Source organism: Vespula vulgaris, chromosome 10, assembly GCF_905475345.1.
Source record: "Vespula vulgaris chromosome 10, iyVesVulg1.1, whole genome shotgun sequence".
In the NCBI taxonomy this organism is placed as follows: Eukaryota; Metazoa; Arthropoda; class Insecta; order Hymenoptera; family Vespidae; genus Vespula; species Vespula vulgaris.
The window spans coordinates 5258647-5281887 of record NC_066595.1 but is presented as its reverse complement, the minus strand read 5'-3'; the positions used below and the strand labels follow the sequence as shown (position 1 = coordinate 5281887).

The 23241-nt window shown below is 36.5% G+C and overlaps 1 protein-coding gene across 8 annotated transcripts; it reads right to left on the bottom strand.

Annotated features, from left to right (window-relative positions):
* Positions 1-66: 66 nt before the first annotated feature.
* Positions 67-22599, bottom strand: LOC127066754 (triple functional domain protein). 8 transcript variants are annotated; one of them, XM_051000841.1, is made up of 34 exons: positions 22028-22579; positions 20920-21212; positions 20411-20524; positions 19782-20103; positions 19049-19707; positions 18638-18742; positions 17601-17779; positions 17352-17499; positions 17073-17264; positions 16777-16980; positions 16380-16664; positions 15956-16282; positions 15472-15883; positions 15154-15392; positions 14716-15017; positions 14383-14629; positions 14102-14293; positions 13754-14017; positions 13316-13672; positions 10243-10654; positions 9235-9304; positions 7608-8286; positions 7464-7547; positions 7045-7397; positions 6747-6906; positions 6384-6611; positions 6021-6209; positions 5506-5738; positions 3185-3446; positions 1620-2160; positions 996-1527; positions 585-920; positions 275-467; positions 67-207 (listed from the first exon to the last, which is right to left on the bottom strand). In XM_051000841.1, exons 2-34 carry the CDS (start codon positions 21178-21180, stop codon positions 100-102), a joined length of 9189 nt encoding a protein of 3062 aa, XP_050856798.1. In that variant the 5' UTR covers positions 21181-21212; positions 22028-22579; the 3' UTR covers positions 67-99. The 8 variants fall into 8 exon arrangements, 6 of the variants coding, with proteins under 6 accessions (XP_050856798.1, XP_050856801.1, XP_050856800.1 ...); XM_051000844.1 differs by having other exon boundaries at positions 19049-19692; XM_051000843.1 differs by lacking the exon at positions 18638-18742 and adding an exon at positions 18304-18399 and having other exon boundaries at positions 22028-22578.
* Positions 22600-23241: the final 642 nt, after the last annotated feature.

Sequence of the window (23241 nt, the reverse complement as noted above, 5' to 3'; positions counted from 1 at the left end):
AAAAAAAAAAAAAATTATTCTTCTAAGTACTATTAAGTCAATGTATGCAATAAAATTACTTGGGGGGAGGCTCGAAATATTTTTAATTTATTTAAAATATTACGAATAGAATCTTTCATTATGATCTTGTCGCGATTTGGAACAATGCGCACGTCGTTCGGTAAATTCGGCCAATCTAATTGACGATATTGCAGAGCTAGCCGGAGCCTATAGACAAAAATATTTTCAGTGTGTTATTAAGATGAATGTTTTTTATCATAAAATCCTTTATTACCTTAAACCAAGGTGATGTTAAAGTAGCTTCGGCGGTAGCTCTTTCTTCGCCATGTAAGCATAATAATCTTCCAAGAAGATCTTTTGCATCGTTAGATATGGCTTCAAAATATTCATTGGGAAAACAGAAATCGCATTTTAATATATTAGCAGTCGTTTCTTCTACAGAATCATCTAGAAATGGCGATACACCGCTAAAACGTAAAATGTAACAAGTAAGTCTATTTTGTCGATAATAATTGCAATTGATAAGCATCAAATGGATATAAAAAGCATTGTGATTTAATCGAGAATATCAATTAATATGTCACCTTAAAAGTACATAAATGAAAACACCTGCAGCCCACATATCCGTACAAGTTCCCGTAGGTTTACCAAGTACCAATTCTGGTGCTGCGAATTCTAAATCAGCAGGCGGTACGACTTCGTCGACTGGGCCCCTTACTGCTTCGCCAAGATCTATTAATTTAACTATACCGCTATCTTGATCTACTAGTACGTTTTCAGGTTTTAAATCTAAATGAGCTATGTTACGTCTATGTAACCATTGAAGGGCTGACAATAACTGACTCGCATACTTGATGGCCATTCCTTCCGTATAATCAGATTTTTTACTAAGGTAAACGAAGAGCGTTGGACCTCGAACTCTAATAAAATCGAAAAGCCAAATATAACGAGTGTGTTAAATATTTCAAGGAATTACATTTATAGATATAACTTACAATTCTAGTACAATCGTGTCAATTCCTGGACGTGGAGCATTTTCAAATAGGGCAAAGGCTCTAATGATGTTACCATGATGACTAGACGCTAACAAATCATACTCGGCTCGAGTTAGGGAACGTGGTTGCTTGTGTCGTGGAGTTTGTTTCAGTGCCACTTCTTGACCCGTTCCCTTATCTCTAGCACGTCTTACAGTTGCAAATCTACCCTTTCCTAATTCATCTAGTTCTAAATATCTTCCAATAAATTGTTCGGTTTCCCAATTTAAGTTATCTTCGAAACCAGTCAACGTTACTTCCGCGGAAGATGAAGTAATGTTTCCATTTTTTCCAACAACACGGAAACTATAAGATGCACCAGGTGGTAATTCCAAAGTCATTGGTGGATGTTTTACGTCCGTTGCCATCAGAACCCAAGTTTGAGAAGGTGCTGTTCTACCTTCTATACTATATGAATCAACACTTGAATATTCCCAATCTATTTCGATTTTTGTCGAACCAACGATTCGTGCCCATGTACTACCACTTACGCCTAAAAACAATTATTTGAAAATCATCGTTTATTCTATCACGTTATATTTTATATAATAATCGTTAAAAGTTAGAATAATTTTCGGTACATACCTGTGATGAAAAGGGAAATCTCTGTCCAACAAGAGCCAGTGTCATGTTCAACGTAACACCGGTATATTCCCGAATCCGAATGACGACATCTTACAATTTCTAAATACAGAAAAGTAGCGGTCTGTTCAAATCGATATCGATCGCCTTCTTTAATAATTCGATTATCTTTCTCATCTTCTTTTTTCCATGTAACGGTTGCTGCTTCGACATTAATAATTTCTACTGAAAGTCTAACGTCCTCGCCAGCGGTTGCCTTTATCAGACCTGTACTTGCTAGGAGCGTAGGTGCTCCTTTTTTTTCTAAAGATCTTTCTAATGGCTGTACGATATCCTTATTAGAATCTACTTTGCTCGGACGGAAGGACCACGCTCTACTTATAGACAAATTTGGAACAAGGCTAGCTGGTATCCAAAGTTCTTCTTTCTCATTATGATGTGAAACCACTAATCCAGGGCCATCCAAACGAGAAACGACAAGTTCGTCACCGGCACGTAGTTTTCCCCAGTCGGCTGCCAATCTTACTCGGGCACCCGGAACGACCTAAATAATAACATCGTTTAATCACTGTTTTCCCATTTCGTTCTTTTATAGATTGTACATTGTTATAAATTTAGTGAAATTTCTCATGCAAACAAATTACCGATACAGTAGCGCATTCAATGCTTTATCATGCTCACCAAAAGTTATAGAAGTTTAAAAGTAGTTATCTGGATGATGCAGTGGTAGCAGATAGTACAGTAGTAGTTAGTAGCAATAGAATAATAATAGCAGTAGTAACGACAGTTGCAGCGACCAGTGATGATGAAGAGAATGTGATGATTGTGGTCGTAACGATTTTAATAACGGTATAGTAGCTGTAGCTGATGCCGTAGAAACTGGCATAGCAGTAACAGTAGTAGAGAGAAAGATAGAAAGAGAGAGAGAGAGAGAAAGAGAGAAACGGTAATAGTGTAATAAATATGGTGGTGGTGGTAGTAGTAGCAGTAGTAATCATAGTAGTTGTAATATATAGTAACAGCAGTAGCAAAAATAATGGTAGTAGATCCGATGGTTTTGTATAGTAATACAGTAGTATATAATTATTATTTTGTTGTTAATAGTCTGAACATTTATGGCAAATAACATTAATAATAACGAGCCTAGGGTACTGTAATACTATCAAAACCGTCGCTTTATATCCTATATTTTCACTTTAGGTAGGCTAGCGTGTTAGTTGTTGGAGAATAATCTTCTTTTGCTTCTCGATCTCACGGTGTTACACTCTTAACCGATCGAAAGTTATAACGTGCGTGCACTTAGCAAAAGACAACAACACAACAACTAATAGTGACCCGATCGTACGCTTTTTCTGATAATGTCTCGCTCGGTCTATTTCTCTAACAATAAAAGATCGAGGATTTGTGGATGCGACGACAGAAGGTAATGCAGTACATAGCAGTTAGCGACAGACATCAAGAAGGAGAAGAGCCCCTTTGCTGCAATCAAGAATACTAATTATAGAATGCGAATTATCCAGCTAGCATTATCAATATGAAAATCGATGAATCGTTAAGAAATATCTCACCGGTATCGAATTAGTACGAACTGGGGATCGTGCGCGCAGAGTATTCCTGAATCCATCGAGGAAGTTAAGCCTACTCTTTGTCGGACTTGGCGTTCGTGGTAATTCGCAATCTAAACCACCGTATTGAGTCCTTTGAATCGGTCGAGTTATCTTCTGCTGAGGAATACTCTTTTCTTTGTTCATCGTTCCAGGGGATGCTGTCGAAAACGTCGGGGCTACTGATATGGTCTCTCGAACCACAGGCTCCGTTGTTGGAACTCGGCTATATGTCAGCAAATTATAAATGAAAACAAAACACAGTACTACGCGTCAAGGTTCGTCTTAACTAGCATTATACTTTTTTAGATACTAGCAGGTCAATTGTCATTGCATCACTTGGATCATCATTGCATCTGATTTGATCGATCAGGAAGTAAGTTTGTCAAAAACATCAAATATAAGTCGAACGAGTCTTGACATGAATTTGGTGCGATATCAACAGGAAGAAGGAACAAAAATAAATCATTCGTTAACAATAATAAGAAATAATAATATCGAATGAAATAAAATTTCTAATTGGTCTCGTTTTACATTCAAACAATAAATCTGTGTGTATGTGTGTATTTGTGCGCGTGTTTGTGAACTTAAACAATTAGCATCAATGGAAATAGTATAAATGGAAACTTAAACGTTCTTTGAGAAAAGAAAGAGCTTCCTTTTCAAGGAATACAATAAAATCTCACGACCATATCGAAAGGTGTAATCGTACAACGATATTGAATTCTTCCGTGGGCAATCAAAGGGGAAACAAATAATAGGATTGTTTCATGAAGATACAAAAGTCGAGGAACATAGAAAGGAGAAAAAGAAACGACAGTCATAAAGAACAGAGTCCGACATTGTCTCTCGCAGTACTGTGTTCACTGAAAATCATAATAAAACAAGCCGTTAGTAGCATGCACGGGTACATTAGGTAGGCGTGAGAAAGAAGGACGCATTGTAATCACAGTCTTCGTATTTTACAGTTTATTCTAAACAATATTTACGTTTCGCGAGTTGATTATAGCCCTGCTTTTTTGATGCTTTTCGAGAATTAATACGTACTATGTACAGTGTACTCGTCACCAGATACCTCATAATGGTATTTATAAACGTTATTAAAATTATTATAAATATATTGTACATTCTCGATAATTATATCATTAAGTAGCGTGGCACACACCCCAGGCGTGGAATTGTACATCGTATGCCGTACGCGATGTACGCATTTTCGTATACGTAAGTATACAATACTTACATACGTAAACGCACGCGCGCGGGCATTTTCACGCACGCACATCCCCAGACACCACCCACACACGCGCGTACGCACGCACTATGTATATGCACATTGGAACGGATTAACGCTCGTTTACAGGCCTTGGAAGCAAGAGGTGGCTGTGGAAGAGTAATACAACGATCCATAGAGCTTGAGAGAAGAAAGGGAGAGGGGACAAAAGACCAAAATTTGACCCATTTGGAAATGGAGAAGTACTTTGACATTCAGCGTAACCGATTCTAATTTATCTAGAAGTCTAACTTCATTTTTGAATTTTATACGACTCAAAGTATAAGTTCTTCCTTTACGGTATTCTTAAAATATGTCTCCTTTCGATCTCGACACGTTCGTTTTTCATATTTTTCATATTTTTCACTTTTTTCTTCTTTTTCTTGTGCTTTACTTTTAGATGAAGTTTCATTAGGACAAGTTATTACGTTAATACAAAGTTGAATTTCACTTTATAATTCGTCGACAGCGTATATTCCTTTACATAGATCGTTTTTCTGTCGAAGGTATGTATGTATGTAGTACGTAAAGTAAAGGTTTTGCATAGTTATTCGTGCTGCTACGGGGATGACGGAAATTTGGAAAATACAAGTATTGAAAAGGAGTAACGAAGTATATCTCTATTTCGAGTGATGACGGAATAAATAATGACAATACATATCGTTATAAGAAGAAGAATAACGATGATAATAACGATGACGATTCCGATGAGTGACGATGATATGTGTTAACAGGAACAACAACGATAACAACAACAACAACAACAAGAATGGCAACAACGAAGAAAAGATCCTTGAATAATCGAAGGAACGTCGATCATGTGCTAGGGGTAGTGACTAAAGAATCCAAGGGAAAAGGACGAAGGTGATGATTTAGGTGACGACTACGGTTATCTAGCTTACAGCGCTTGTATCTCTTTTTTTATATAAAATATACAAAAATATGTCGGAACGAATATTCACAGGTCGAGTGTTAAGAGAGTCAGTGTAATTCAGTGTTAAATAGAGACGCTTACAGTGGATCTTTGGTAAGTTCCTTTTGGTAGGCAATCGGTGACTGTATCGCCTTGAGAAAGTCACGTTGTGTTTGTAGGATATCAGTAATCGTATCTACCCATTCCTGTCTGCGAGGTCCATTTTCTTCTACTACGCTGCAATAAAATCCTAGACCGGGCTTTCGAGGATCCGTAGATCGAATCATAAATTTGTCCGGATCGTCGTACGAATCCTCGAGACTCATTTTGTTTACCTGCACGAAAACATACCGGCGAATACATACATTTCTCTTTTTTTTTTTTCTTTTTTTTTACGATGTTTATACGCGATCAAATTTTAATACTTGGATCGAGCATGAACTCAAGTCAATTTATTTCCACAAAATCTATTCGAACGAATCGAAGTTCAAATTTTTTTAGTTTCGTAGCGTTTTCACATTACCAAACCGACTTATACAAAATTTATAGTAACGATAATTCGTAGTCTCTTGCGATAAATCGCATACATGTTGTTATAAAAAATATGAAAAAATTACCTGTATATGAGCTTTATATATGTAGGCTGGGTTGGTGAATTGAGTCTTCTTACCAACAGCTTCGCTGAAGATAATATTTTGCTCGAAAAGAAAAACGTGCCACTCTTTTCCTCTCGTTGGCATGCTCGATATTTCTGACACTAATAAAGGCCCGTGTAACAGAAGTTTACCCTGTGCTGTTATTTTACCCTTCAAACGAAAAGAATAAAAGAGGACGTAAAATACTAAAATTTTCTAACATACAATATGTCGTTCAAGAATATATTATAAGCATGAATTGTAAATGTTACGTAAACACTTAAAAAAAAAGGCTAACAGGTGATTAACCTACCATTCGAAATTGATTTGATATTTTTAACTTACATCAAAACCTTGCAATCTCCCCACGTCCATCATGTCATTAGCCGCTTTTGGTATAACTCGCATAACATGAACCGCTGCTTTAAGTCCTTCGATTTCTGATAATCTCTGAGTACGCTCGGTCAAACGCAATGCCTCACGAAGGAGCAGTTGATACTTTGTAATCCTTTGCACGGGTTTTATCAACAAATCGCAAAGCTGCAGACGATGTCCAAGTTTCTGCCTCAATTCCTATAATATATCGAAATATAATTATATTTCATGGCCAGAAAGAATTTAGATACATTAACACATAACAAAATGTATTAATTATAACAAACGTGTTTGTTACATTGAAGAAAAGATGGCACAAATAATTGTAATTACCTCGAAGTAAGTATATATATATTCTGACACGATGTATTCAGAAACGGGTTTATTTTGACAATAAACGACGTACATGTGCAACTTCCTCTCATATCTTTTAAAGAGAGGACCGAGTTCTTCCGGGCATTTTATGCAGTTCTCCAAAGCTTTCAAAAAAAAGCTGAGAATACAAGAGATTATTATGTTAGCATGTTGGCTCGCAAGTCGTAAAATTTTCACTTGTTGATATACGCAAAGAAAAAAAAATAAGATAAAAAAGAGAAAACGAAATGGCTCGCGCCAGCAATCGTATACTCACTCTCTGTGCCATTCGTAGATCGCTTCTATGTTACCAAATACCATTTTGTCTTTCCCAGCTCGAAGATCATCAGGAAGTGGAATGTCGCTCTCTGGATCACGCATTAACATCATATATCCTTCGACAATTTGTTTGAGATCGTTGACATAATCTCTTTCTGTATCGACCAATTCGCGAATAACAAATTGCCTTTTAGTCAAAGCCGCAGTTTCGGGATCGGATTCTTCGGAAACATGCGATGGACTTGTAGCACGAGCATAATTATTCTCGCCATCGCTCGAGCCTCTACCACCTGCTGTTGTCCTTTCCGTTCGCATCAGACTATGCCTTTCTTGATTCTCGGTGTGTTGTTCCTATGATCAAAAGTTTCATCAAGAAATAATAAAACGAAATGAAATAAAACAACGCACGAAACTTACCATCCTTTCCTTTACGATCTGCTCGATTTCTGCTAAATCCGCCGTTGTGGCTCCGTCGAGTATTTTGCTGGAACACTCAGATGCCTAAAAAGATAAGAAAAATAAGAATACGCAATATGGAAATAACGGAGCTAGTATACTCACTCTTTTTCCAGGTAATTCGTCGGGTATCGTTGAACCAGGGGGTCCATTACCGGCAGCGACTAAAATGGGCTCGGTAATCGGTTTCATCGGTGGCGGTAATTCCAAGTCATCTTCACCATCCTCGGTGCCATTTTGTTCGTGAAAGACGTTACCTTCACCGTCGTCGTAAGTCGCAGATATCGTTTCGGAAATTTCAACGTGTTCTTCCTCTTCTTCCTCTTCCTCCTCTTCCTCTCTTTCAACCTCCTCGGCTCCCGTTAAAGGCTCAAACTCGGAGACAATCCTCACGTTTCCAGCAGAAACAGTAACGGCACGTTTTTGTTCAACAGCTCCTGATGGCAGCTTGAAACGTTTGTCCGAGCTGCCCTTTTTTAAGGATCCAATGTTTTTGCCGCTTGGCGTTACCGTTGCCACCGTTGTCGTATTTTTTACTGCTGCCGTCGTCGTCGGCGTTGTCGTTGTCGTCGTTCCCGTTGTAGTAACAGTAATAGAAGAAATAGCAGTCGTCGTTGTCGTCGTCGTCGCTGTCGTCACCGTTGATAAAGACGTCGATGCTAGCGGAATGCCACTGTTAACGGTGGCGGCAGCAGCCGTTGACGCAGCCGACGACGACGTTGAGACGACCTTATCGACCTTGCCTTGGCTGAGTTTACGCAACGGAGGTGGTAACCACTTTCTCCTGCGACACACCAACGAACTCTTCGTATTACCCAGCACGTTAACGAAATTTCGCGACGATATCCAAGTTTCACGACGATATCATTTACTTTCTTAAAGAGTTACGCATCGGAAGGCATAATTCGAGAACGCGACGAATGATAGGGAGAGAAACGCAACGTACTGGCAGCGAACGCATTTCTCCTACCACATCATCTTCATTTTATTGCTATTAATAAACGCGGACACAGTTGTGCCTGCCGTGTCGCCAGTGAAAACAATGAGAGCGGGGATAGGCGTTAAAGAGAATCGCCACTATGTCCAATGCTGTTTGACTCGGCACTCACTATGCACGTTGGCCAATTGCTAATAACCAAGCGTGCGCTTTCTATTAGTAATTAGGTTAAGTACTTTCGACTCGTTATGATTTTATATTACCGTATCAGACTTACAGAGTCTGATTGTTATGCATCTTATTTACATATAAATGTACTGTCATAAACAAATATCGGTCTATAACATATTTTTTAATATTTTATAAACTCATGCTTATTACTTTAAATGTTTATTATATATAAAATAAACGTGCACGTTGATGTGTGCAAAATTTATAGGTTAAATTTCGAACATTCTGATGCAAAGTAAATTCAATTATTTTTACGAAAGAAATAATGTTAATATTGTTATGATTAATCGTCTTAACATTTCATTGGCATATCCTTTACAACATTATCACGTCGATTCCATTATTTCTGCGCATATAACAATTTAATGTTGGTAAATATATTATTAAAGACTAATAACTTATATGAACCCACAAAGAAACATAACCTTCTCGCATGTCACTATACGTAAAAGATATCGATGAATTTAATCATTCGACACATTTGCACGCGACCGTATATTCCTAGGAATATTATGTTTGAAAGAATTCGTCATTAATCAGAAAACGCGTTATAAAGCTACTCACCCGCTAAAACCGCGTCTTTTATTTCCAGGTGAACTGGTACTAGCTGAGCTGCCATCGCTTCCAATAATTTCTGAAAGCAATAAGAAGACAAAGATCGTTATAATCATTTGCGATAACGATAGCGATAACAGTAATGATACAGATATCAATCGGACTCCTTTATACGCGATTTTACTATAAAATACGTTCTATCTTATTTAGACATAAAGTAATTTTGTCTTATTTCAGAAAATTCGATTTCTATCGATCCTTTAGTTTCATTGATATCATTACGTAACTCCTTTGCAAAGCGAGTACAAATAAAATCGATCGACTTTGGATTTTAGATCATTGTATCATCGCTAGACTTATAAACGATTATTATCTCTACTATCCAAACGGGGATAATAAAATGGGTGAATCGAAAGTGGTAAGCGTAACCGCCTCATATATCGAGGTATACTTCTATGATATCGGCCCGACGTTACTCTCTTATTTTTAGATGCAGCACACAGGCTTAAGAGAAAGCTTGCGTGACTCTTTCATTCTATCTGCCTTCTCAATTTCTCAAGGAAAAAGTTTGTCATGTCTTCGAAGCATCCTCATCGTACTTTGCCCTCGCTTATTTTTCTTCGATCCATCCCCTTCTCCTTCCTCATTGTCGGTCCGCATCGTCCATCGCCCCTCTGCTAGTTTGACAATTTGAGACACGGAGAAAAAAATAGGAGCAACGGATACTTTCTTGTCTGATCATGAATTGCCATAGGTCGTGTCGAATGATCGACGCCCAGTTTGACCGTGAAGCTAGCCCCAGGCTGCCAAGTGGTCAAGGACATTCGTGTCCCGTGCGTCGTATTGATCGAGCGCTCGGGTCTCCTAGTATACGTACAAGTACGGATCTCGTCATCTGCCTCTTTCAACTGTTATCAAGCGTGGCCTATTCTCTTGTTCTCTTCTACTCGTCGAACGTTAACTCGATTGTGTCGTTACCAAGGCAATTATCGAAAAGCAACTCTTGAAAAAACTTACCCAATTCTTCGCTCGACGGTGTTAAAGTCGAAGCTGGGGATGATGCTGCTGTACCGACTACCATAACGAGTTGTTGTTGACCGGTCACCGATTGATTAAGTTGCTGCTGTTGAAGCAATGTTTGTTGTTGATTGGGTGGCTTTCTCGATGGTGAGGTCTTACAGGAATTACTTGGTGGTTGTTTCAAAGCGCTCGTAGGTACAAGACCTTCTGCTGGTGGATCTGTTTGTCCCGGTGCGAGTGGTAAACGTACCAATGTCCATTCACCAGTACCAACGATTCCACTGGCATTTCCATTACCGCTACCATTTTCTAAGACTTCCACTTGCTGGCCTTTCGTCACCGTCAGCTCTCTAGATCCTGGTGCTGCTAGATGATCCGCAACGACCCAAGTCATTTCGGCTACACCAGTCTAAGAATGAAAATCGAAAAAATAGCAATTTGTCTTCCTAATTTATTTTCTCGTATTTTTCTATTCATGGTTCACTCCACTGAAAGAAGGAAAGAACGAAGTATTTTAACGTGGGAAAGTAAGCAAACGAACGCATCAGGGTACCGGATTTTATGAGTGGAGAGAGAGAGAGAAAGAGAGAGAGAGAGAGAGAGTACACGCCATACGCAGATACAAACTTGGAACCGACATCATCGAGAAATCGTCTTTGAATTTACGGACCGTTGGAGCGTCTAATGTGCTACGTTCGCTGAAATAGGTTCGATCGGTCCGTGTAATCGTTTAGACGATATTTACGAGAAGAGTGCTTCATTTTTAGAGTACAAGGAGTCATTTACTCGAAACAGGAAAACTTCTTAGAGTAGATTCCGATTATGTGTACGCGTCCATAAAAAAGTTTACTGCAATTAGGAAGATAAAAGAACGATGTAAAAACGGTATATAATTTTAGTTAGGAAGCTAATATTTATGATTTATCGAAATATCAACATTCCGTTTCAGTTTCGTATTTTTAAGAAAAGAAAAACGAATACGTTTTATCTGGACTGTCCTCAGCCCGACTCTCTCTCTCTCTCTCTTCTTTTTTTTCTTTCTTAATTTCTCACTCTCTCTCTCTCTCTCTCTTTCTCTCTTTCGTATTCGCGCATTCCATGACGAAAATAGACTATTCCACGCGCCAAAATCCGTATTAGATCGAACCCATACGGATATGTACGAGAAGTCCAAAGGACCGAGTACAGGTAAACATTCATACGATTGACAAAAATGTCTAATTTAATAGAACAAAATATATTTAGGTAAAGTCATGCTCGCCAAAAACTTAGTTTCCAAGTCTTACGATCAAACGATTATAATTTCTAATGTCTAATACGTCAGATGGCATACGAATAAATGCCGTAAATACCATAATTTGTACCGTTAGCGAGCGATCTCATGAGAGAGTTTTCTTTATCGCTCTTTTCGCGGTCGACGAGCGATTATATGTTGCGGTTATTACATTTAACCTACGTCTATATTAGGAAATGATTCGCGCAAGCACAACGTGGCACTCAAGGGCAACAGTTCGCAAGAATTGGTTGCAAAAAACTGCTCGCGAATTGGCACATAAAAAGCTAATAATGCAAGCTAACATCAATGATCTTTAGCGAGGATGTTGAGTAAAAGAGTGACGACGGTGAAAAATAAACTTAACTATCGGAGTTGTGTTCGTTTAAAAGAAAACAAATTATGGCGTATTAGATGACTAGCGATAAATTCGGGAAGGTCCAATAGTGAAACATCGATTACAGTTGGATGCGCTTAACCGTGCGCTCACGCGCACAATCGAGATGCCACAGACGGGATGGCGAGTAAAAGGACAAAGGACAAAAAGAAGAAAAAAGGGAAAAAACAACGAAAGAAAGAGAGAAAAAAAAAGAGAGAGGGAGGGTGGAAGGAAGAATATAGAAAAAATGAGAGAGAGAGAGGGAGGGAGAGAGAAAGAGAGAGAGAATACCTGAGACAGAGAGGGTTGGCGGCGCAAAAGCCGAGCTTGAAAAGAGCCCGGGGTATCGATGGTGTGCTGCCTGGCGAGGGTCGCGTGAGGTGGTGTAACCGAGGTCTGTCTGAACCACGGTAAAGAGATCTTTCTGCGTGCCTTTTGGGCAATCGTTGCCGGTTTTCCGGCTGGTGACGTCATAATGATATTTTTTTACGACTTACTGTCTTTCATACGCAATGATTCGTACACGAAATTCAATGAAGGGTTCGTAAAGAGAGAAATAGAACGACGAAGGAAGGATACATCGGCGCAAACAGCCGACAGCCATTTTCGAGTGGGTCTTTTTTTTTCTTGCTTTTTTTTCGACACGCGAGATACGTTTCACCGTTAAAAAGAAAACGCGTGTGACGAGAAAAGACAAGACGAGACAAGCCGAGAAAAGACGTGACGTGACGTGACGTGACGTGACGTGTGACAAGAGACGAGAGACAAGAGAAAAACAGAGAGAACAGTATCTGCAAGGTAGGTCAGGACGGGACGAGACACGACACTCCAAACGAGTCCGCCCGGGCCGACAGTCGCGCCCGTACTAATCGCACCCTTCCTAGAATCGAGTATCAACGCCGTGAGCGCCTCTCCAAATGCCTCGGTAGGTGGAATGGGCTTATCGAGAGGAAGAAGGGAGGGATGCTCGATAACGCCTTTCATCGATGTTTTCTCCTGGAGGAAATTCTCAGTGCGCAGTCACCATCTAACCGGGGCAGCTGACTTTAATGTCTCGTCCTCGACTGCAGGATATCGTACGATTAAGTAAATTAAATCCTACTGCATTGCGTATAAAACCCTTGAAAATCAATTTCAGAAGGAAGATTGCCGACAATCATTTCTTTTTCTTTTTCGTTTCAAAATGTATATTATTTTTTAGTCAAAAAATACGTTTATTTTTTTTAAATATATTTTTTTTTCGCTGTATCATTTATCAAAAGACGCACACATCGTTTTACGTGATGCGATTAAACTATTATATAAACGATCATTTCACGAGCTAAAATAACATCTTCTACTTGTCACAGGATGTAAGGAACAAATGTACGCTAAAATGATCAATTTCCGCTTTCTACGACATAAAATACGATAGTTACCTTGTCTGAATCCGTTGTATTCGTCGAACCAAACGAAGCCAATGAGTTCCTGTCCAAATTTTCCACACTGTCGTTCAAAGATGCACATTCCTCCAAATCTCTACTCGATCGCTGGCTTGAACTCTTCTTGGCAGGACTCTTCGGCATACTCAAGCTGAAGTAGGTTTCTTGTATTACTTCGCGCAATCTTTTGACCCACAATTGCTTCGCCTCCATGGAATTCGCTCTTAAAACCACACGGGTGTCGCCGGTTGGTGCTCTTCCAGTCCATACGGCAAACTTACATTCGTCTCCTTCGATGTGCTCGGTGACACCCAATTCAGAAGTCATTAAACGACTTTTGTAAATGTATTTTACCTGATAAATCACGAAAAACATATGGCTAACATAAAATTTATGTTACAGACCATCTACAATTGCTTTGTCAAATATACAAACCTTTCCAGCTGAATCTTTTACTTCTTTACTAAACAATAAGTATAATTCGAAAAGAAATATATGACGATCTCTGCCTTTTCTGATCAGCTGCTTTGGATCCCATACCGTAAATGAATCTTGTAATACTACATCTCCAAGAGTATCTATCCTGACATCACAACCCTCTAATAGGCTTAAATGTAAGGCATCGTTTGCTTTTTTAGGCACATTCAACATCACTTCCAATCCATCTTTAATTTCACCTTGTCCTTCTTGACAGCAAGCCTGTATTCAAAAATATTAATATTATAAAGCATTTGTATTTACGAGAGAATCGGTCAAAATTGTCTACCAATTATATTTACGTACTTGAAGATCCTTAAGCAAAAGCTGATACTTCGTGATCCTTTGCACTGGTTTTATGAGGTATGCAGCAATTGGGTGTTCAACTTTTTGTTTTCTCTGTAATTCTTCAAACCATGTACCTCCATGCGTAACTAATAATTGATTACTTTCTGGTTTATTCTTACAATAAGTCACATACATATCGAATTTCGGAGCCTACAAACAACAACGTATTATTTTATAAACAGTCATCAAAATAATTTATTAGATTATTCCAGAATTTTATTAAATAACGTGTTATTTACCCAAGTCACGAAACAGTGTCCAACGTCTTCGGGCATAGTTTCATATTTTTCCAACTCACGAAGGAATATATTGCTATGAAATTGATGTATCTCTTCCATATTGGAAAAGATTATAGATTCTCGACCTTGCAATCCTGTTGGTACGTTTCCCTTTCCATTACGCGTTTCTTCCAAGAAACAGCGAATACAAGTTTCCAAATCTTTAACATATGTACGTTCGGTTTGCAACAATTCGGCCATAATGAACCTGAATTAAAATAAAGAAAATATATTTACAAAAGTATACACAAATCTCGTCTTTTCTCAATTTTGTAAAGTTAATATGAAACATACTCTTTTCGCCTAGCTGATCTCCGCTTTTCTTCGTTCAATTCTTTTAAATCTTTTCCTTTAATTTTCTCTTCCAATAAAGGATCGGAATTACGGTCTATAGCTAAATCTTTATGGCCATCGTCGGATTGTATACCCAAATCATCTTCAATTTGTGTCTTGTAGCAATTCATTCGCATGCTAAAATCTTTATAACGTTGATCCACCTCTGCCACTGATTGTTTAATAACAGCAGCATGAGCATGTCCTTTTTCAACTAAATTGTCTGCTAGCTGAATCAGCAATTTTACTCTTTCCCTAGTTTCCTATAACGTAAACAATAATTATGACAAATCAAATGTATATTTATATGTTATGTTATTATTATTATATTTAACAATGAAACGAAATAAAGATTATTAATGTATGAACATTAGCTTTTTCTTTTTAAAAATATTTTACCTTTGCTGCACCTTTAAATTCGTTATGTTCTTGTAACAATTGCTCGTTTTCTATACGATTTTTTCCGACGTTTGTGTGCGTCGCAAGATACAATTCACCAGTCTCCCTTATCCATTCAATGGCTTGTTTTGCACTACGCTCAAAAAGAACATATTGATGACATTGATCTAAGCGTTTCTTTCGTTGAGTCCAATATTCAAGTACTTTATTTTCTTTACTTAACAATTCTTCTAAGATATCTATGAACATGATGATAGAAAAATAAAAATGTGTTAAAGGAGAATCACAATTGAACTTATCCCAATTTAAGACACTAACTTTTTACTTTGTTCTCTGACCCAACACTATTTGCTTGATAATTGTAAAACTGTAGACTGCGATTAGTATACTTTAAGAATGTCTCGGCAGTTCTTCGCACCAAAGTACACGCTTTTAAAAATGCTTCTTTTTGTTCCTGATGTTTAGCCACAAGAGTAGGTACTTGGCCGCCTTTCTCCCCACCGGAACACCAGTCTTCGTCCCTTTTATATTCACGCTCTAAACTATCGAGAACCGATCGAACTTGTTCCGCTGTTTTATAAAAATTTATACTCGCGGTTACTAATTTATGCCTCTCTTCTGCACAAGTTACCAATTGTTGCCATCTTTTAGTGACATCTTCAGCTACTTCTCGGATACTCTTCGGATCATAATGGTTTGCGCTTACTAATGCATCAGCTCTATGTTTTACCTACAAAGACACGATTATAACATAACAAATATTTATAATTGATATGAAAAGATAAAGATAATTCGTAATTACCTGTACAGCAGAGGTATGCGTTTTCTCTATAGCGACTTGAAACTGTTCGTGTTCTAATCGCAGTTGTTCGGCGTCCTGTAGATTTTCGGGAACCCTTAAAGAAGCTAAAAGCATAGCTTCTCCATTCCTAATCCAGTTAGCTACATGCGTAGCATCTGTTTGTAATTGCACCAACTGCGCGGCTTGTTCAAGTCGAACTCTTCGCATTTCTGCAAGATCTTCTGCATCCATTTCTCTTTCGTTTAAAAATTCGAGAAGCACTTGAACTCTTGCCGTAGCGCTATGCTGACCATCTGCCATGATACAAACTCCAGCTTGTTCTAGAACCTATGATCGTAACAAAATAGAATTTCATAAAAAAGATTTTTTATAAAGTAGTCTATATGGATCATTTTTAAAAATAATATCAATAGAATTTTTTTACCTGTGCAAGTTCTTGACCTTGTTGTAACACTTGAAACGTAGTATTTTGCATATGAGCAACACCGTCATTGTGTACACGCAATAGCTGTTCAGGTGAACCTTCGCGAGGAGATCCCTGTAAGTCTTGTGCCCACATTTCGAGTTGACCACTGGCTTCTAACGCATCTCTCTCGAAAACGCGCAATCGTAAACACAATTCTAACCTTAACTTTCTTGTCGCCCATAATTCTTCCAATTCTTGCCGTAAGCCAGCCAATCTATCAAGAGCACTCTCTACAGCAGATATCTGAAATATTTTCGCGTTCGCAAGATGCGAAACGTCACGTAATGTGATTTAAAAAAACTCTGACATTTTGAACAGTTTCAAGTTTGAAATACATTAATTGATTAATACATACAGAGCCTGTAGTATCGGGTGCATCCGTAGATTCTCGAAGTTCTTGAAGCAATGCTTCACCTTGCGCAATGGTTGAAGCGCAAGCTTCAAGACATGACGCTCTATGCTGTGCACATTGATCAAGTAATCTTTCTGCTGTTTCCAAATTTTCTGCAACTTCCTCTTGCTGCAACTCTTGTCGTAATTCATCGACCCAACCGCTTAGCTATAACGCGTGCAGAAAAAATTTACATTAATCATTTGGCAAGTAATATCACTCGACGATCATAACACATACGCATACACACACATATATACCTCTTTTTCATGAGTGTAAAACACTACTGCCAGATCTAATCTGCGACGCCGTTGTTCGACTCTCGCGGCAAATCTACTAACATGAGATTCCAATTCTTGTGCTACCGCGTATATTTCATCGGCAGCACACTCTCCTGTATGAGCTAATTCCTCTGCTGCAGTAAGCAATTTTGTTGCATTCGTATAAGTATTCTGTAAAAACGTGTATATACATAATGACATGACGTAAATACTGTTCCAGATTAAGGCAGATTTTATCTATGTAAAATAGCGTATTACCTGTGCAACATTCTCAAAGTGTTCGTGACTTTTTTGATATACTCTTGCTTTTTGAAGATTTCGTCCTACACCTGTATTTTTACGAATAAAAACTTCTCCGTGATTAGTTAGCCAATCAAGAACTTGTTTTACATCTTCTTGAAATAATCTGTAAATTGAAAAAAACGAAATAAATGGAATTATTTTAATATCACATAACAAATAAATTAAGCGATATCCTTTAACAAAAATTAAGAAAATTGTAAATACCTCAAAGCAAGACGTTGATGTAATTTAACTTTGCGTGCGTGCCAACGAGCTTCCAATGTTCTATGATGACCTAAAATTTGATGAATAACTGCTAACACATGGGATGCACCCTCACTGTAATCTGCAGCTGGATTTCCACTCATACCACCATGACTTTCTGCATTATGTCCATCTTGGCTCTATGCATAAAAACGAGACACAAATTTCGTATATAATATGTAAAATTAATTAAAGCCAAAAAATATATTAATATGTATGCCATGTAATAATTACACTTGTCATTACATAAGCAAATACTTGCAGATATAAATTAATGTAAAATAAATACAAGATTTATATATAAAGATAAATGTTATTTATCCTTGATATTTTCATATAAAAAATAATTATAACAGATAAAATAGTAAGTAATATATAAATAGATATTAATACGTATTTAATTAATTTCTAAGTTATGGTTGAGACTTTAAGACTGACAGTTAAAGTATTTGCTTACATTACATGCTTGCAGTCATAATGAAGTTACATAGTCTCTTTATCAATTGCATGCACAAGCAATTATAGGAAACTAATTGTAGAAAATGAAGAAGAATCTGTTACGAATTATGCACGAATATATGGACGAAAATGTACAATTTTTTAATGCAATAAAGAGAATTAAATTAATGAAATTATATATTTTCCCAAACACTAAGTGACATACATGTTTGCGGATGGTGTGGTCTATTCCCTGTGGTTGGTTACAGACTTGCACAAGATGATCCAGTTGATAAAGAAGCTTCTTACTGGTACTATGCACCTAAACAACAGTATTTTACGAATTCATTCCAAAATTAGGCGCCTTTCACCGATTAAACGAAATTCAACTTTGTTTCATGATAAAAGCTTCCATCCTAACAAGTCCATAATAACAAGTGTTTAGTCCACCTATGTTAATTATTGCATAAGATTTAGACAAGGCTGTTGCTTTTAACCGCACCCAAATACCAAGCAAAAATATTCACCGACTAGAAGTAATGAAAAAAATTGTTTCGTACATAATTAGTGTAAAATGTATCCAAACGATGGACTGTACTTCTGCTATGACATACTTGCAGCATGGAGCCTAGTCCACTCAAAAGAGCCTGATATGCATTGTAAACCTGTCGAATATTAGATTTGTATACAAAATTTTTATTTTATGATTTTAATGTTTACTCATTATTTTATAACGATACCATTAATAAGATATTATCTTTTTTATTCAGTAACGTCGCAAATACACTATTAATTATATGCCCGTTTAAGTGAAACGTTATTTAATTTTCCTAGTGTTTATCTCTATTTCATATTTATTTATTACTCCTAACACTCCTTTAATAATTGTATTAATTTGTGGAAGGAAACTTTCTAGTAAAGCAAAAATAAAATTTAAAATACCAGTAGATATTATAAATCAAATATTTTACCTCTGTATATGCTTGACACATTGCTTCATAAAGAGTTTGATGCTGTCTTATGTGAGATTCGAGAACAGGAATTTCATTAGGCAGATTGCTAGCATCACAAGCTTGACTCCAACCAACAACACTATCGACATATTGCTCTGCTTTGTGATGAAACACTACACTTAGGCCAAGAACAGCAGTACGCTCATCGAGACCAGCCGCAAATTCCTTCCAAGCTCTATCCAATCGACTCGCAACGGCTCGTACATGACCCGCTGCATAATGTTGCGTCTCTAATAATCTCGCAGCCATTGTAAGGGTTTTATTGATATTCACATAAACATTCATTGAACTCATGGTAAAATGTTTATGTTCCTCTTGCAAATTCTTTGCAAGTTGATAAGAACGTCCAATCTCCACATAATTAGCAAGAAATCCTTCTCTATTATGACAAATCCAGTCAAACATTTTTTCACAATCCTGTTCAAACAAGCGTAACTGAAAGCATTGATCTAATTTCATTTTTTTGATGTGCCACAATTGCAAGAGATGCTGTTGGGCTGCATGAACAGAGTCTAAATGTTGTATAACTAATGTCGCTAATGCCTGACCGTCTGAATCTGTTCCGCCCGCAGCACCGCTTTCGATACTTCCTCCTTCCCCACCTGGCGTTGACATGCCTAAACAAGGCAAATATTTGTTAACTTAATACAATCATAAGAAGCAATATATTAAAGTGTAAAATGCATATTACTGTCGAATTTTTGGAGTAAACGTTGAGCAACAACTTCGATTTCTTCTACAGGAATTTTCAAAATTTTCTTTTTCATCTCATTGTGGAGGTCAATACCATGTTTAGCACCTCCAACGTCATCAGCAAAATCATTACGACTAAGGTCTTCTTGTAAATCGTCCAACCTATCTAAAAGATCAGCAGCTTGCCAAGTGAAGTCTTCTACAGCTAATCTTGTTTGGATCCATTGAGCATGATCATACTCTAATGAACCATCCAAATCAGATGTCAGTTGAGAAGGATCTATAACTTTTGTTAGAGCTTCTAAACTAATTGTATTGATCTGAAATTAGTAAAAAAATTAATTTAAAGAATTTTTTATATCACAAAAAAAAACTGGTATATTTATAACTTTAGTTTGATTTAAACAGCTTAAGTGCAAAAAATAAGTGCATATAAAAATTTACACAGAATTGGATATTTACTTTGTACATGTTTTGAAATGTGTTCTTTGTGCACTTAATGTTTGTAACAAAACATGCAGCATTACACTGTCTACATCAGTACATGTAATGCTTAAATTAAGAATAAATATATCAAAGATAAAATTAAAAAAATTTAATACAAATGACAGAAAATTTTTTATTTACCTCAAAGTTATACTTTTTCTGTTTAGCCAATGATGTCCTTTGTTTCTGCCAAAAATTCTCTGGCTTTATGATGAATGCAACATAGACCGATTGATGAAAGTATTCATGTAATACCTTAAATGGTAATAAAAAAAAAAAAGAAATTAGTTTATTAAGAACTTTCGCATTTATGCAATGTAGAATATTCTTATGTGTATGTATAAAAAAAATATTTTAAAGTATTTGTATACAAAAAATATATTAATCAAATAAATATAAAATGTTTACTAAAAAATTTACTATTATCTTAATATCTATTATCTTATTATAACAATAGAAAAAACTGTGTATTATTATATTTTAATTAAATTTTATACAAAATATACTTAATTGAGTAAAAATAAATAAAAATATTATTTCTCTAAAGAGAATGCTACTGTTTTAATATTACATATCTTTTTGCAAATATATTTTTTAACTGTTTACAAAACTTCTAAGCGTAAATTAAAATTTAAATGTCATAACAAAACCTTTAAAATTGTTTTCACAGAATCCCAAGTAGCACCACGCATATCCACTATCACAGTAAATCCTAGATCTCTGGTTTCATCATCAGGAATGGCTAAAAGATATTGCAACAAACGACGGTAATCTTCTGGTTTTGCACGTTCTCTTCTAGGAGTAGTTGGGAAAACAATAACTGGACCTCCTCTACGATCTCGTCCACCTGGTAGTATAGCCAAACGTTCTTGAAGCAAGGGTAGGACATCTGCTGCCCTTGTGCCATCCATTGTGTTAAGTGTGTATATAGTTTGCTTATGATCTATATAAAAACATACATTGAACGCAATAAAATACTTCATAAACTAAAAACATAAAGCAAACATATAACGATATATGATATGACTACAAATCATGGTAATAAATAATTTTTGTTACAATAACAATGTTCAATTTGAAAATTTTTAGTAAACTCATATTTTCCGAAGTTAATGTATTAATACGATGCGATGATTATAAATGAAAATATTATAGGCTGTATATTAGATGTAGAAATCTAACACCTAAAATCTAAGGGACATCAGTCACTTCTTAAGAAAAATAAATGTTCGTAATAGAGGTAATCTAAAGAAGCATTTGGAACGTTAAATCGTAGAAAAGCTATGCATAAAGAAAGCTCATACACGTGTCTTATATCGTGCTTTTAAAAACAGAGATACAACAATAAACAGTGTCTAACATAAAGATGAATTAACCTATAGTTGAAGAATAAGAAATTGAAAATTCAATCTAAATTAATTACATCTAAGTTCACTTTCAAGATAAATTTCTTAGATCGTCAAACGAATTCTACAGAGCAGCGGCCATATCGCGTTAGACTTGCTACGTATTATATAGCTTTATGTGTATGAGAGAAAGAGAGGGAGAGGGAGGGAGAGGGAGAGGGAGGGGGGGGGGGGGGACAAGCGCGCGCGCGCGCGCACGCTTTTGTATGTGTACATGTCTCTTTCTTTTTCTCTCTTTCAATGACCGTTGCACCGATTTGCGACAATACCGTTGTTTGTTAAGCACGTTAACCGTCATCACTGTGTAACGATCACATAGGTTAGATGTTATAACGAAAGAATACTTACTTACCTATCTAATTCTCAGTCAGAGATTCGCAGGATACAATTTTCTTTCCTTCTTCGGTGAAGTACCTGCATTCCATCGAAGAAAGATCTTATGGCTTCTACACATATTTATGGCGAATCATTAGCTTTCATACGGAATCATATTTATTTGACCACATCGATAATGCACCAATGCTCAACCGTGCCATCTTTAATTTATATTATCAAGCTTGGTTCTTAATCCTATTTTATTTCATACGATAATCCACGCGATTTCTAAATTACACTCAGTTCGCTCTTCTGTATTGACGCCTCGCAGGCGGCAGCACGATCTTTAAATTTTTATAGAATACAAAATCCATGAATATCGAAGACAAATTTAGGCAAGAAACGGATACAGCAAATATGCACTCTTATTCTTCCACTGTATTTCGGTCACAGCTTAACCCAATAATGACACTCGCGTAAGGCGTCTTTAATGTCGCGATATTGAAAATTTGTGACCTTGAAAAGGTCCACCATATTCCTTGAAATATACATATTATAGGATATATATTAGTGGTCGCATGCGCATACGCTTGTAACTGCTGCGTTGTTGTGTATGTTTATATACGATTGGAAAAATATAATATAGAAGAGAAAGCAATATAACGAATACAGTGGTAATAACGAAGTTTCTTTTGTGATCGTTTATGAGTGAAAAGAATAATAAGCTATATATGGATTGGTTCTTTGTTTTCCACATCATAACCAATAACAAAGCCCATCTTTCCTTATTCGACCAATTGTAATGTCGAAAAGTAGAGAGCAACGATATTCGTTCAATTTGTAGTAGAATACATGTATCGAATGAACTTCGACCAATAACATGACAATTTTTAAATGTTTCAATTTTACGAACTGAATTTTAATATATTATTTTTTCTTTCATTTATTTTAACATAGAAAATTCAATATAGCTTTTTTCAATAATGAGATTTTTAAAATGATTGAGATAATAAATAATTCAGTAAATAATTAAACGAAGTATCGAGATAATATTACAATTTGAATAATGTTACGAACGTAAAACGACGTAGAAGATAACTTATATGCAACTGCAATAAAATTCAGTCATTCACTTCTGTTACAATATTTTACCTTAAAATTTTATGAAACACAAAAAGATAATAAACGTTCAGAAATTAAGATCTATCGATATAAATTATTAAATACGGAGAGAGAAATGATATAATGCTA

Bases quoted from the DNA above. Each gene is read 5' to 3' on its own strand.
- LOC127066754 (XM_051000841.1), bottom strand. From the start codon at position 21,180: ATGGATGGCACAAGGGCAGCAGATGTCCTACCCTTGCTTCAAGAACGT. The intron at 20,104-20,410 runs GTAAATAAAAAA...TACTAATTTCAG, and splicing joins AGAAAAAGTATAACTTTGAG to ATCAATACAATTAGTTTAGA. The intron at 15,393-15,471 runs GTTAGTGTCTTA...TCATGTTCATAG, and splicing joins GTCAGAGAACAAAGTAAAAA to ATATCTTAGAAGAATTGTTA.